Genomic DNA, 16,546 nt, shown 5'->3' on the forward strand with positions numbered 1-16,546 from the left:
CGGCTTGACCTACGTCAGGCCAAACCTGACTTAGTATATTTCGTAAAATATGTCGAACTTGGGCTTTGAGAAAGTTTGTTTAATAAAAAGGCCGTAGGCCCACTTTCACAAGGCCTGGCCTATAAGCTTACAAGCCAGCCTATATTGTATTATTTATTTTAAAAAAAATAGAATACTATTGTTAACCAAGGAAAAAAATTCGTGATAAAAATAAGATATACTTGGGACAAGTATGCCTTGACGAAAAACAAAAGATATAAATTTAATCAATTGTAATTATTTATAACTTAATTATATTCGATTATATTTAAATAGAAATCTAACTTTGTTTCTTATATAGGAGGAACCAACATCTCAACATGTTAAATTGTGTATATGAATATATTAAAATATTTTTGGTAGAGGTTATACTTACTACAAGCATCATGATGTGTTTGTTGGATCCATGGAATTATTTTAATTTACATAGTATGGATTTGTTTGTTGGATCTGATGAAATATATATTATTTAGTTTGAGCATTTTGCTTTTAAAAATGACTTAAATACAAATTGTATGAGTTTTGTTGTGATTCATGATTCTGTTTGGATGTTGAAATTATGATTTTTGGTTTAGCAACAGAATTTTAGTATTTTGTAAGTTGATGGTTCTGTTTGAAAGTTAAAAATTAACAGGCTAATGGGTTAGGTCAGACCATTTATTTTTTTTATAAACAGACCAAGTCAGACTAATAGTTAGACTCAAAATAGGCTTGGACCAGGCCAAATTAAAATTTTTTACACAATGTAGAGAGTTATGTGCATGAGTGAAACATGTTACGTAACATGGAAAGTTATCTGCAGTCTATGTATAACCCCTTCTCCACCCCTCATTCACTCTAAATATTCTGTCTCTAAAGATTTTCTGTTTTTAAAAGAATTTTTCTCAAGGTTCTTTTTCTCTCAACATAAGGTTACTATTTATATTTTTTTATTTAAATAGTATTGTTTTATATTAGTATAAGAAACCATAGGATAGGAAACATGTTTAATTTTTATTATATAAATTAGGATAGGTAAAGTCTAGTATAGATAAAATCTTATTTTGTTAATATAGGGATTAAAGCCTAGGATAGATGATATAATTTTTATGTTTTTTAAATGAATTAGTATAGCTAAAATAGAGGATAATTGATATTTTTAATTTATCTTTTTAAATTAAAATCATGAATAAGATTTTAATATTGGTTTGAAAATTTTTATTTTATATATTTTATTTTAATATAATTTATTTTAGGACTTGAAACCATAGAATAGATAATATATTTTTTTGTTATTTTTGTTAGTGTAGGGATTAAACCCTAGGATAAATTATATATTTTATGTTTGTTAAACGATTTAGTATAGCTAAACTATAGGATAATTGATATTTTAAATTTTAAATTTTAAATTAAAATTATAAAAAGGATTTTAACATTGAGTTGAATATTTTTGACTTATTATTTTATTTCAATGTAATTAATTTTAGCACTGTAAATCCTATGATAGATAACACATTTTTGTTAAATTAATTAGTATAGATGGATTATATTTATTTGAAGACTTGAAACCCAGGACAGTTGACATATTTATGTTTTTTACTATATTAATATATATAAATAACATGTTTTTTTTTTCTATCCTATGGTTTCTTATACTAATATGTAAAAAAAAAATTAAATAAAAAAATATAAATATTTTCTTTTTTTTTCTATCCTATGGTTTCTTATACTAATATGTAAAAAAAAAATTAAATAAAAAAATATAAATACTAACCTTGTGTTGAGAAAGAAAAAATCTTGAGAAAAATCCTTTTAGAGAGAGAATATTGGGAGTGAAAGAGGGCTTTTTGACCTTAGTAGTCTCATTTTCATAAGGTTTCACCTGAATGATTTCTTGGTCAAACATATTACCTATATAATGCATAACGACGCGGTACTGTGGGAATCACTTTAGGACGTGACACTTTAGCAACCGCGTCCTTTGCAATTGTTCCTGACCACTGGAACGTGATACCCTGACAATCACGTCCTATTCCCAAGACGCGGTACACTTTCAGCCGCGTGTCTGTGGGTCCCATCCTAAAAAGAATTCAACAGGAAGCGGTAGTGTATAAGTCGCGTTCCAGGTTACAAGTCAAGTCGGAGTCAAGCAGATATATATATTTCACCTAAAATTTAGACATATTGATATATTCACGATAAAAGAGTTCAAAAAATCCAATAAAAGCAACAAGTTATTTTTGTACAAAATGGTTTTTATAGTTGCTAGCAATTTATTCTTTACTGGTTAGAAGACTAACTCTCAAACCAGAGAATATTTAATTTAGAAATTTACTAACAATAAAATTATAATTATTATAATTTTAAGGTGTTGGATGAAGGTCTTTATAATAGTTTATATTATTCACTTACACACTCATTCATACAAAAGCCCTTTGGGCTTGAAGTATGAATTTTGCATAGATTCTATTTTTTTTGTTTACCTTAATATAAATCATTACAAAAACTCTCACTCATCACGTTAAAATTTTGGATTAAATTGTTTCTTTCACATATTGAAAATTGGGAAAGCAGACCAAACACGAAACAGGGGTATAAGATTGGGTACTATTGGATTTATTGGATTTTATGTACTCTTTTACAATGAATATATCAATATGCCTAAATTTTAGGTGAAACATATATATCTGCTTGGCTCCGACTTGACTTATAACTTGGGACGCGGCTTATACACTATCGCTTCCTGTTGAATTCTTTTTGGGATGGGACCCACTGACACGCGGCTGAGAGTGTACCGTGTCTTGGGAATAGGACGTGATTGCTAGGGTATCACATTCCAGTGGTCTTGGGAATAGGACGTGATTGCCAGGGTATCACGTTCCAGTGGTCAGGAACAAATGCAAAGCACGCGGTTGCTAAAGTGTCACGTCCTAAAGTGATTCCCACAGTACCGCGTCGTTATGCATTATATAGATAATATGTTTGACCAAGAAATTACTCCGGTGAAACCTTATGAAAATGAGACTACTAAGGTCAAAAAGCCGTGAAAGAGGGATAGAGAGGGGGGTATACATAGACTGCACATAACTATCCACGCTGCGCAGCGTGTTTCATCACATGATGACGCGTGCCACTGATGCATATAACTCTCTGTATTGTGCAGCGTATTTCATCACCTGATGACACATGACACGCATGCATGGACTGGTTGGACACGAGTCAAAAAGTTATCCCTAACTCGCTGGACAATTTGGAGAGTTATGCCACGTGGACAGCTTTTTTAGAGAGCGAGGTCTGTAACTAGGGGTGTTAACGGGTCGAGCCGAGCAGAGTTTTGGTCTTAAAAGGCTAAGCCTGTGTTTAAATGTGTCAGACCAAGCCTGTTACCTGTTATAAATATTATTATCAGTCTGTGGCCTGACTTATTTACAAAATGTAAAAGCCTGGTTTTTTTAAAAAAATAAAATAACAAAAATTTATCCAAACAGAATATACAATCAACAACATTAGTAATTCCATAAATATCATAAATTCAATATATATCCAAACAGCATAATATAGAACAAAATCATTCAAAAAGTCTATTTAACCAATAAAATGGGATGAAATAGATTGAGAAGAAAGATAGGCTATTACAAGTAATATAAAAAATAAAAAATAATATATTAGGCCAGCTTGAGAGGCCATAAGGCTGAGCTTTTGAATTAGAGCCTGAAGCCTTTTTATTAAACGAGCTTTTCTACAAGTTCAAGCCTGGTGCCAACAACCAATTTTAGACATGTAAGCTCAGGCCTTCACGAGCCGAGCCAAATACCCCTAGCTCGTTTAACACCCCTATCTGTAACGCTGACGTGGCCTAACTCGCTGCACTGTGCAGAGAGTATGGTGGCCTCAAATAGCGTGCCACGTGTCCAAACGTAACTCACTATGCATTGTAGCAAGTTAGGTGACATGACATTTAGACAAAATTTGATTCTGGGATAAAATTCCAATGAATAATTAAGAATATTGTGACAAAATGATCGTTGTCCCATGTAATTTCTGCTTCCAATCAATAACTTATATTAAAAGCAAAAGTTATTTTAAAGGTTGTTCTCAGAACCCTTGCTTTTCATAGTTGTTGCCATTTCAGATAATTCAATTAAGAGAAATTATAGGAAGTAACCATCACCGTTCTGTAACTAGTTAAATATAAACACTGTAATTATGACATTGTTAAGGCCAACCATAATACTACTTGTTGGTACTAGTTTATGTATGACCTTGTAGAACACATGTTTGAAGTGAAAGGAATTTACGCGGGAAGGGAGTAAGAGCAGAACAAGTGTAGCAATGCAAGGCAATTCATGTTCCGAGTCATGTGACTCTTTCTGAGCATAATTCTGGGACATAAGTCCCCTCAAGATTAATATTGCTGGCAATTCTAAATTGAGTAATTAACGTTAATTATATCCATACATGACGATCAAAGAACCAAATTTTGGTCACATGAAATAATTGGGCTTTTTGACCCTTATGCCCCTTAATTAATAATTAATTACCAAATTGCCCCTCATTCAAAACTATTTCGAAAATTTACCCTTCCCAACAAACATAACACCAATCTGCCCCTGTTTGACCGTTGACCGCGAAGCCTACCCGGGTACACCATTACCTACCCGGGTAAATTTTGAAACTTTTTATCTACCCGAGTATGTAGGGGTGTACCCGGGTAGAGTTCTTGAATCTGGGAAAATGTTTGAATTATTTACCCGGGTACGGAGCAGTGTACCCGGGTAAACATCGACGGTAGGGTTTTAAAATACCCCAGCAGCCCCATTTCGAAAACCCACAAAAGGGGTACCCGAGTAGAGCTGCTGGAGGAGTGTCATCTTGAGCGATTTCAGGCAGAATCTTGCACTAATTCGTCTTGTTTGTGATCATCATTCGCGGACCTTGCAACCTCTCTGCCTTCTACCGATTGAAATCGATCAAAGGTGAATTTTTTTTTCAGTTTTTTCAATTATGTTATGATTTCTGTTCTGATTCATTGTATTTTCGTTTATATCATTTGATTCTGTCCGAATTATTTTATCAATTTGTCTAACCCTAACCCTAACCCTGAATCTAACCCTAACCCTAACCCTAACCCTAACCCTAACATGTATCTAATTTCTGATTTTGGTTATTTTTTCAGTTTAATAGTGTGACACAATGACCTCTCGACGCGTTTCAAAGCTGCCAGTGACCCATTCCGAGAGAAGAACCAAGAGTCGTCACGATGGGTCGTCATCCTCTCAGCCCCAGGCTGCTTCGAGTCAGGCTCCGGACTTGACGTTCGGATATTTGTTTGAGGATGACATTCCTTCACACGAGAAGTTCGTGAAGTTTTTCATGACCCGGAAGATCTGCGAACCGAAATCACTGGATTCGGCATTCTTCAACCTAGAGCGTTTTGACATCGTGCCGCTTCTTGAGCAGACACATTTACTTCACCTGGCGGAGATGCGGTGCCCATACTCGGAGGTTATGGTAAGAGCCTTCTACCAGAACCTTGGCTACTCGCAAGGCGAGCTGACTTCCCGTGTCTGCGGGATTGATATCATCATGACTGCTCCTATCTGGACGGAGCTACTGGGGTTCGATTTTGATGGTGTCACAGGAGCAGCACTATATGATGGAGACAGCCATCATATATTTGGAGATTATAACCGGGAGACCATTGTTACAGAGACTAGGAGGGCAGACGCTGAGCCCGGTCATTTTGCTCATTATCCTGTTAGCAACTTGTCAGTTTCTGCTCGCATTCTTCATTATGTGGTGACACATATTATTTTCCAGCGCCCGCATAATCACTCAAAGGTGCTGGAAGGGGACTTTGTCATCCTGTGGGCCCTCCTTCACAGTCAGCAGGTGAACTGGAGGCATTACATATGCATACTGATGTGGAAGGCAGCCAAGTCAAAGAAGGCTGAATTGCCTTTTGCATTTCTGGTGCAGAAGATTCTGCATAGATTTGGAGTGCCTATGGCAACAGAGATTTTCATCGTTTTTGTTTTTCCTTCAAATCGGACACCGTTCGGACCTTCAAAATGCCTCCCATTGTAGTAAACAACTATAGGAACCATGTTTGGACTTGAACTCATCTTTCACACAAAAATTAGATCTAGGTTTTGGGTTTGGAGGTTGGTTCAGATTTTTTAGCACAAAATGGGAGTGTGGAGATGTAATCTCAATGTCCCCCCAAGATTCAGCTTTCTGAAATGATGAGATGAAATATGTGTGATGTTTCGGATTAGAGAGGGTAAGAGAGAAAGATTTGGGGTTTCAAAAACCCTATACCTCGCAACAATGGCCGAAACCCATACATATTGGGGTTTCTGGACGCGATTTACCCGGGTACACTGCTACGTACCCGGGTAAATAATTCAAACATTTTCCCAGATTCAAGAACTCTACCCGGGTACACCCCTACATACTCGGGTAGATAAAAAGTTTCAAAATTTACCCGGGTAGGTAATGGTGTACCCGGGTAGGCTTCGCGGTCAACGGTCAAACAGGGGCAGATTGGTGTTATGTTTGTTGGGAAGGGTAAATTTTCGAAATAGTTTTGAATGAGGGGCAATTTGGTAATTAATTATTAATTAAGGGGCATAAGGGTCAAAAAGCCGAAATAATTGCCAGTTTGCCTATTCAGCTAATCTAGTTGGAATAAGTTGGGAATAAAAAAGAAAAGTAGTATAATGTGAACTCAAATTATCTTCAGATACCAAAGTTAGTGAGTGCCAAAAGAGAGAAAAAGAAAAGGCAAAACCAAAAAAGGGAACATAACCAGCTCTATACACCAATGAGTCTGTAAATGAAAGGGAATAAAGTGGTAGCATAAGCATATACACCATCACACCCTCAGCACTTTCTGCAACAAAAATCTTCAACTTTATAGTCATTCTCTTTCGATTATTCCATCAACAAGGTCATCACCCTTCTTCATTTCCCCTGCTACATAAATCTAATCAACAATTAATTCTCACAACCACATTTCAGCTGAAAATCCACTGTTATTTTCATCCCTCTAAACCCACAAAAAGATTAAAAAAAAAAAAAGTATTTCCAATTTCCAATTCCAAAATAAAAAACAAAGCAGCATGAGAACCAAGTGAATTTCTACCAAGCATTGTGTAGAAAGACAAAAACTACTAATTACAGTAAAAAGGAAATTTTTTTTAACTATACTCAAAACTCAGACCGAGTTAGAAGTGGACTCGTCCAACCCACTACTGAGTCGACCCCGAGTTCGATGACCCAACCCCGAGTCAAGTAGCTCCTCCCAATCCACATCCTCCTCTTCTTTATCCTTACCTCTCATCATCTCCAATATCCTTCTCACCTTCTCCTTAGCCCTCTCACTCCCCATCTTCTCCACCTTTTGCATCACTTCCACCACTCCGGCCGCCTTAGCCACCGCCTTAAACCTCAACCCGCCGTGACTCAGTGCATACATAACCGCCACACAACTCTCCCGAGTCGACCCGGACCCCAACTCGGTCCTACTCAACAGCCCCACCAAGCATTCAACCGCACCCGCATCCAACATTGCAGCCCGCCCATCCGACCCGTGACCCAAATTACCCAATATTAACAGGATCCGACCCGTCATATGACCCGACTTAACCATGCCCAAAAGAACAGGAACCGACCCGAGTTTAACCATCTTGGCCCGGTTGCTCTGCACCAAAGACAAATGATAAAGCGCCAAGGCCGAGTCATGGCGAGTTCGCTCGCTCTCGGATCGGAGCATGTGAATCAACGGCGAAAGAGCACCGAGAACTCCAATGGCGGTTTTGTTGTCGTCGTCGAGTGCCAAACTGAAGAGTGCACCGGAAGCGTGTTCCTGTGCCTCAGAGGATCCACACTTCAAAACATCGATCAACGGTGGAACGATCCCTGACCGCACGATCTTCACCTTGTTCATCTTCTCCAACGAGAGGTTGACCACTGAAGCGAGAGCGTTGACCTGAACGTTGGTGTACTTTGACACAATTAGGGAACGTAGAGAAGAGAGTAACTTGGTTGTGCAAAGTTGAACCCTTCTTTCTTCTTTTGTTCTTGTTATTTTTCTCAGCGAAACCAGTGCTTCTTCGATTATGAAAACTTGTGGGTTTCTTAGTTTTGCCATGATTTCTTCTTCTTCAGGTGTAATTGTTGTTGTTGTTGTTGAAGGTTCGATTTCTGAGGAAGAAGGTGAAGGTGAAGAAGAGGAGCAGCAACTGGGTCGAGTTGAGAGTTGAAGAGGTGGGGTTGAAGCTGAGGTTGAAGCTGTGGCTATGGATTCCTCGGATGAACTCGAATACAAGTGTGTTTGTCGAATAGGGACTTCGGTTTCTGCATGGTTGAAGAATTCCAATGGTGGGTTTTCCTTCACTCCTTCAATCATCAACTTTTTCTCCGAAGCCTCGACGGCACCTACGTTTGTGTCTGGTTTCTTCGAAACCATTAAGGTTCGTACGAGGTTCTCTGCAGAGGTGGTCGGATTGTGTGGGAGTGAAAAGGTTGTGGTCTGGCACCATTTGAGAATGGAGGATTTGAGGGCGAGGTTGGGGATCACGGTGGAGAAATCGGGCATGGTTCCATCGGAGAGTTGAGGTGTAAAGTTGAGATTTTTGCAGGCTTGAACGGAGGAACGGTCGAAGGAGTGGCCTGAGGAAACGATCACGGGGTCTTCCATGAGAGAACCTGAAATGGGGCAGAGGAACTCTTCAGGGGGGTTTTGGGTTTTGTTGGGTTTTGAAGATGGTGGTGGTGGTGACCTTTGATGGTGGAAGAAGATCTTCTTCCATCTCAGCCTTGGAGGAGTACCGTTGATTGGTTCTGAAAATTTCTCTGATTCTTTCGCTCCTTTGTGTGAAAACCATAATTTCTTGGGTGTGTTATGGTGAACCATGAGCTGCTTCACACTCTGCTGCTGAATCTCCATTTAATGAATGGCTTAACTTGTGTGTGTGTGACTCTCAATAAAGTTGGTCTTTGCTGTGTTCAAGTGTGAAGAAGAAGTTGAGAGTGGAGGATAAAGATTCCATTTTTTTGAACTTTTGAAAATAAGAGATTAGAGGGGATTTCATGAGAGCACCAACAACATCGGGTTTTTTGTTGTTGTTGTTGTTGTTGTTGTGATTTTGAAGTTTTATGAGATTCCTAAAATCAAGGGAAAGTTTGGTTTTTGCGGAAGAGATATGGATGAGGCGAGGGGTATGTACATGTTAGTGTTTTAGTTTAGGTGATAATTTGGGTCTATTGGGTACTGAAGTGAGAAGAGAGAAGAAAAAAAAAAAGGGGGAAAGAGAATGGTTTTGTGACGAAAATGATGATTTGGTGTTGCAGTTGCAGGAAAGGGTTTTGATTCCTTTGCTTTCTGAAAATCAATGCCAATTGGAAAAGGAAAAGTTGAGGTGAGTGATAATGTTCCGAAAGAAACAAACCAGGAAGGGATTGAGCATTACATTAGTCACCATAACCAATCATGGTTAATAATGTTTGTAATTCCTTTTTCTCTCCCTAAACTCGCCCTGCTTATCAAAATTTCTCTCTCAATTTCACAATGGGGTTTGGGATATATTTAGTAAAATTTATATAAGTTAAATTTTTAACATATTCTAATTTTTTTTCTAAATCCCAAAATAACATTATTTTAGCATTGTTAAAGATAATCTTATCTAAAAAAAAAAGTATTTGATTAGTTAATGTTTTATATTTTAATTAACTTATTACAGTTTTGAAATTGCTGGAAATAATTTTATAAAAAAATAAATAGTTGAGAAGTTTATATTTTAAATTTAAATTAACTTATCATGAAGCTTGAGGAGATACGATGTTATTAAACACGCATTAAACACTTGAGATTAAATTTGGATTAACTAAAATTATTTTACAAATCTTTAAATACTAGTTATTATAGTATTAAACTTTGAATGACCGCAGAAAAGGGAAAAAACAGCAAGAAAGATAGTAAATTAAAATTGGATCTTAAACATTTTGTGTTAAATGTAATTTGATATTTTAACTTGTATAACTTTCTGGTAGAATATTTTAAACTAATTAAAATATTTATCTGGTCAGAATGTCCGTTTCTGTATATTATTTACTCGTCAGTATGCATAATTCTTAATTAAGAAATTGCTTATGAGTTATAACTAAAAAAATCTAATACATTATATAGTTATTATATATCAAATATAATGGTATCAAAATATCTATGAATTACTAAAAATTTGAAACGCTAAATCTGCCAGAAAAAATATAAAATAGAATTTTAAATTACAATTACGACTGTTACATGTTGATATGATCAATTATGATTGATAAAATCCACAATAACGACACGATTCGTTATAGCGACAAATATTGTGACCATCAACAGAGTAAAAAATGCTTTGATATTTTTACTTTTATGTATGGCTGCACAATGCAAAGACAGCGTGGAAAATAAAGATAATTTTATTTCTTATATATATAAAAATGTGTGAGTCCTACGTGGGGGTAATGTGAGAAAAAAAGAAAGAAAAAAACACATGAATTTCATACATTTTTATGTATATACAAGAGATGATATAATATGAAAAACTTTAATCCTTTAGTTTTGATATAAAAAAAAAAACACCAAAACAAATGTGGCTTCCATCTGGCTTTGTTTCTTTCTCAAATTTTCTTGATGGTCTAATCTTTTTATTTTGGTCCAGCATTTGATGCAAACTTCTAGAACAGAAGCGTCCAAGCTCATGAGTGCGACACATTTATTCCATCTCTTACCTATAGAACATTGAACCTTTGAATGTTACCAGCTTTATTATGTTTGAGCAACTTTGGCCTTTTACAAAATTTTGAACATTCAAAGCAATTGCCTCCATCATTTATAATGCCAATAACCAGAATTGTCATAAATATACTTTGCTGTTTGCATTGAGTTATAAATGTTATGAATATAATAGGATCATGATTAATGAGCATGTTTCTATACTCAGATATACTAAAGGGAAGAGAATCCCAAAAGGGAAACTCATGCATTTATGTTATGGAAGAACCCCTATTTTTCCTTGTTCAATGTGGCAGAAGCATTGAATAAATTTTGGCTAAATAGGTATTATACTCTGGGGAGGAAGCTCTAGCAACAGAGGCACTTTCTGTGAGGAAAATGCCACATTTGTTTTTAGGCAACCCCGCAATCAACACCAAAAGTTAAAAGAAAAGGTTGTTTTTCTCTGTCTTCCCTAGACCCCACTTCTTCACTTTGCAACTGTATTTTATTTTTATTTTTGTGCATGTTGCTTTGCATGGAGAATGTTGTTTTTTCCAACTAAGTTACACATTTTCGTATAACTATTGCAATCTTAATAGCTAAGTCTCTGTAGCACTAAGCACACTATTATGGACCTTTATGAGTGTTCTAGGCTGTGCATATCTCGAAATCCCTTTGCTAAAAGTAATTGATTCCTTTTGTGTTTTCCTGGCCCACCCCATTCCCCTCCTGAGATCATATCGATGTTTACTTTCTCTTTAAATTATATTATATTTTTGCCAAAATTTCAACATGATAACAGTTTTGCATTCTTCCGTAAGTGGATTCATAGTTGTGTTCCACATTACCTTAAGCTTCTGTCTTACTTCACATTCACAATCAACAAGGCTACACAAAAAGACTTAATTATCGGGTGGATCCACACAGCGCGTCAAAAACCAAATAGTCCATCTTGCACTTAGAATAAATGTTCCATGAGTCCAAGGTCGGAGAAACTAATGTCTACCTTTTGTGTGTGTGTGTGGGTCTTTTGTGATTTTACAAATAATTATATAAAATTTAAAATGTTTTATTTCAATTTATTTTGATTCCATGGGAAGTCTAATACTTAATTTGAGGAAGGATAGGTTAAGCTAAAATTAAGAAGAAAAAAATTGCCCTATGAGATTCAATTCAGAGATCAAGCATTTTCCTTGTATTCTGAAATTTTTTATATAATCTAATTTGATCAATTTTGTTGTTGGCTTGCATTATTGCCAATGGTTTGTGCTATACCGTTTCTAGAATGTGGAGTTATTGTTGGCAAACAATACGGGCTTTAGTAGAAGTCAACAAATTTGAACTTGCTAAACATGCTGCGCCTTGAACTTTAGATGAATAAAAAGAAAGCTCTACTTTCCATATTTTCACTTTGTTATACCCCTTTTAGTAATAGTCAACAATGTACCTTGTATTATTTTATATGTCTTTGCCGTAGAGAATTGGGATCCAATAGGGGTATAGGTAGGGGTGTCAATATGGGTTGACACGACACGAATTCGACACGACACGAATTCGACACGACACGAATACATCAACACGAACACGATACGAATTTTCATTCGTGTCAAAATCTTCAACACTGACACGACATGAATTTTTTGCGGGTTGACACGACACGACACGAATAACACGCAAAATAGGGGACAAAACGGTAATTGACAAAAAAATTTAAAAAAATAGATCGAAAATAAATAAAAAATAAAAAATTAATAATAAAAAAATAAAAAATTAATAATTAAAAATAATACGGGTCGACACGAACACGAATTCATAAACACGAACACGACACGAATTTTTTGCGTGTCATTTTTTCCAACACGAACACGACACGAATTTTTTTACGGGTCAACCCGAACACGAATTTTCGTGTCGTGTCGCGAGTCGACCCGCGTGTCAAAACCCATATTGACATCCTTAGGTATAGCTAGAGATATGCTCATAAAGAATGTCATTTGCATTAGCAAACTATGTGCGGAAGTTCAAGCCTACTTTTGTTGTACATTGAAATAGGAAGCATTAGGTGGGTCGATTGTTTGATTCCCGTGACATTTTCTCTTTTCTTCTTGCATAAATTGATCCAAGGTTTTTAATGTGCAGCTTGGTTAGGAGAATTCTGTTACATTGCTCAATAAACCAGGATAGAGATACTAGTGTAGATAAGGGCAAAATGTCTATCATTTAAAAGGATAGTCCTTTTAGATGAATATAGTGTGTGTTTTTTTAAATTTTAAATTATAAATATTTTTTTTTTCATTTTCTTTCTCCCATATTTTTTATTTTTATTTTTTTAAAAAGGATATAAATGTGTATTCTTTAAAAAAACACACATTTTTTCCGATAGATAAATATGAACTGACTTATGATGAATTATGTCGTGTATACAGTAAAGAAATGAGGATACATGATGGGTGTGGGGTGTGAGAGAGTTTCAGGGAGTTAATGAGATAAAAAATTATGTGCAATGTAGATATTGAAGAAGCATGAGGTGTGTGATTAGGATGTGGGGTTAGTGCCAAAAGTAATTATTTAAAAAGAGTAAAAAGATATTTTGTAATAATAATATGTGTTAGATATGACTCATACTTTATATTCTGATAATAATTTTTATTGGCAGAATTGTAGAAAAAGCCAAGGGGATCATGCTCTTCGGTGAGCGAACAGGGTCTCGGGTAGCCACCTTGTTAAGGGTGTGGGGGCAGTACTCTGGAATCGAGTAGGTCTTATATTGTTGTGAGCTTCATATTTATTTTATTTTATTTAATTTTTAGTACTTTTGGTTTGCAATCATAAATAGCTAATGTTGTTTAGAGTTTTTAAATCTATTTATATTCGTCTTGTAAATTGAGTATTTTGTAACAAGTGTGGTGAGAAGAATACAGTTAAGATTGACGGACTTAGCTCATATTGGATGAATAAGAATAAATCTGTCTCCACTTTTTGTTCTAGTATCTCTTCTTAATTTGCCATTATGTGTGTGTAATCGTTCGGTGCCAACATCATTTTGTCTCGACAATTACATAAGTTAAGCTATGTATTTTTCTGTTGCAGAATGATCCAAAGTGAGTTAATTTCCCTCGCCTGTGCCTACACTGTTATTTGTAATTTTGTTGTTTTATGTTTCCTAATGATAATTAAAAAAAAAAAAAAAAAAATCCCATTGTTCTCGCATAATAACCTTGTTTTGGTTATTATGAATAGTTATAATGCCACTTGCATCTAATTCGTTAAGCTCTGATTTACCCACATCCAGTTGCAATACTTACTTATGCTCATTATGAAACCAGATCGCTAGAGAGTCTCCACTTGTTTATTTACTTTCGATAAATCCTCAAATATTGCCCCATTTTGAAGAGAAGCCTTGACATAACCATTGGTATTATCTCCACGTAATCCAGATGTTAGAGGTTATAATTATGTAATTAGTCTATTGGAAATGCAAAATAATGGATCCAACAGTATCGAACTGTACTAATCGAATAATAATCTGTAGGTATATAAAAAAAATTCAAAATAAGATTGACCAATAAAAATTCACTAATGCAAAGGGAAGGAATTTTATATCAAGTGTTCATCTTCTTCTCTTCTAGCAAGGTGGATGATGATATAAAATAATCCAGGGAAGGAAAAGACATAGAAAACGACTAGTCGATGGAATATAAACACGGCAGCGGGAGAACCAAAGACCAATTCCTTTTCAAAAGGAGACTTCGTTTGTCGCTTGAATTATTATTAAATCTTCTTCGTCCCTGAAGTTTATAAAACTTGCCATCATATTAATCCACACTGTTATAAAGGGTTTTTTTCCTTCCAATTTGATCATATTTTTACTAAGAAGATTTCTACCGCAAATTATAAAAATTACCATGCTTCCAAAATTATTTTTTTTTACCGTATTTTAAAAACTTTACTTTCTCCTTATATGATGAATTTTATTATAATAGTTTTTTTTTTCAAACCCCAAAATAATATTATTTTGGGTTATAGGTGATAACTCTCGTGTCACACGAGAAACGTTAATTATTTTTATTATCCCCAAAATCTGAATACAATTCATCTAAAAACAGAAGAGAAAAAAAAAAAAAAAACATCCACATTATGGCTTGTGGATACGGTTCCTTCAACTTTTAAACAATCCTCAGGCCAGTAACTCTTTTTAAATTATTTAACTTTTTTTTATAATCGGACAAGATTTTAAGAGCAAACACGATTAAAAAAAAAAACTCGTTTTCTATTAAAAATGAAAAATGAAACTTAAACACGTCAGACTAGTGTAGAATACTAGCCATTATTAATGAAGTAAGAGCATCACATTTAGGGCATGTTTGTTGCATAGTATATGATAAAGCTTGATAGTATAAGATCTAGTAGTATAAGATTTGATTAAATTTTAATATTATCCAGCGTTTAGTAGGGGTGTTCAACAACCAATCCAAACCGATTCAAACCACGATAACCGAACCGAAAAACCAATAACCGAATAAACCGAAAACCGAAAAACCAAAAACCGAAAAAAAATCGCGAATTTTAATTGGATTGGATCAGTTTTTGGATGGGTTGATGAAAACTGATCCAATCCAAACCGATCCAATATATTTTCTCCTCTACCTATGTGGGTCTTTCTTCAATCATAGCCCAAAAATTTCTAAACCCAAGACTCATTAACCCATTAACTAAACCTAAGAAAAAATCTAGTCACATCTCATCAACTAAATTTTATCTTTTGTATTTCAAAAAAAAAGTCAATATATATAAAAGATGTTATTTGCACAATAATTTTGAAATAAATTTTAGGATTTCAAAAAACCGAAAACCGATCCAATCCAAACCGAAAAAAATTGGATTGGATCAGATCGGATTTGGAAAAAAATCCAAACCGAATGGATGATTATATATGCTCAAACCGAAGGGATTGGATTGGATGATTTTTACTTCCAAAATCGATCCAATCCAGACCGCGAACATCCCTAGCGTTTGGTATCATATTGTATAAGATAATATCCTCCAATATTTTAAAAATTAATATATTAAAAAAAATTATTTTAATATATAAAAATTGAAATGATATATTAGTTCTTGAGAATTGTACTTGTAATCAATATTAATACATCAATCCCTTATCAAGCCTAATCCACCCCTCCTAGGCCATATTAAGTTATACATCATTTTGATGTCTAAAGGGGTCATGTTGTATAAGCTTATACTATACGATGGTCACACCAAACAATTGAAAATGTCATAACGTATAATATAAGCTTATACTATCAGGCCTTATACATCACATCAAACAGGCCCTAAGCCTGGGATCTACTAGCCAGTGTATATTACTAAGGTGTATACCAAATACCTTTGTCATTATTAATGAACTAAGCTTGGGACATGATCTTATTATGGAGAAGAATTTTGGTGGTTCTGGATCATCATTAATTAAGTGGTCCAAACTAATTAAAATGAGATAACTATTGAAGAAAAAAGAGAGAGGAGAAATAAAAAATAAACTTTTGTCCAAGTGTTACTCACTAAATGAAAAGACCACGTGGGCGTGGACCACCAAACTTTTTTCCCTTATTATGACCCATTACATAAGAATTCTTTTGAAAAATACTAAAGAAAAAACATAATGAACATCAAGAATTGCAAATAATGCCTTTCTTGCCAAAATTCCATCTCAAACTTGACGTTGATACTGGAAAAATGGCAAAACTTGGATAGGCTTAGCAA

General features: G+C 35.0%; 1 protein-coding gene across 1 annotated transcript; it reads right to left on the reverse strand.

Moving 5' to 3' along the window:
• Positions 1–6,787: 6,787 nt before the first annotated feature.
• Positions 6,788–9,444, reverse strand: LOC133314074 (U-box domain-containing protein 40-like). The gene has a single exon (XM_061515514.1). The coding sequence runs from the start codon at positions 8,969–8,971 to the stop codon at positions 7,238–7,240; it is 1,734 nt and encodes a 577-aa protein (XP_061371498.1). The 5' UTR covers positions 8,972–9,444; the 3' UTR covers positions 6,788–7,237.
• Positions 9,445–16,546: the final 7,102 nt, after the last annotated feature.

This window comes from Gastrolobium bilobum, unplaced genomic scaffold (genome assembly GCF_033153095.1).
Source record: "Gastrolobium bilobum isolate Gb01-03AN ecotype WA unplaced genomic scaffold, APGP_CSIRO_Gbil_v1 utg2368, whole genome shotgun sequence".
In the NCBI taxonomy this organism is placed as follows: Eukaryota; Viridiplantae; Streptophyta; class Magnoliopsida; order Fabales; family Fabaceae; genus Gastrolobium; species Gastrolobium bilobum.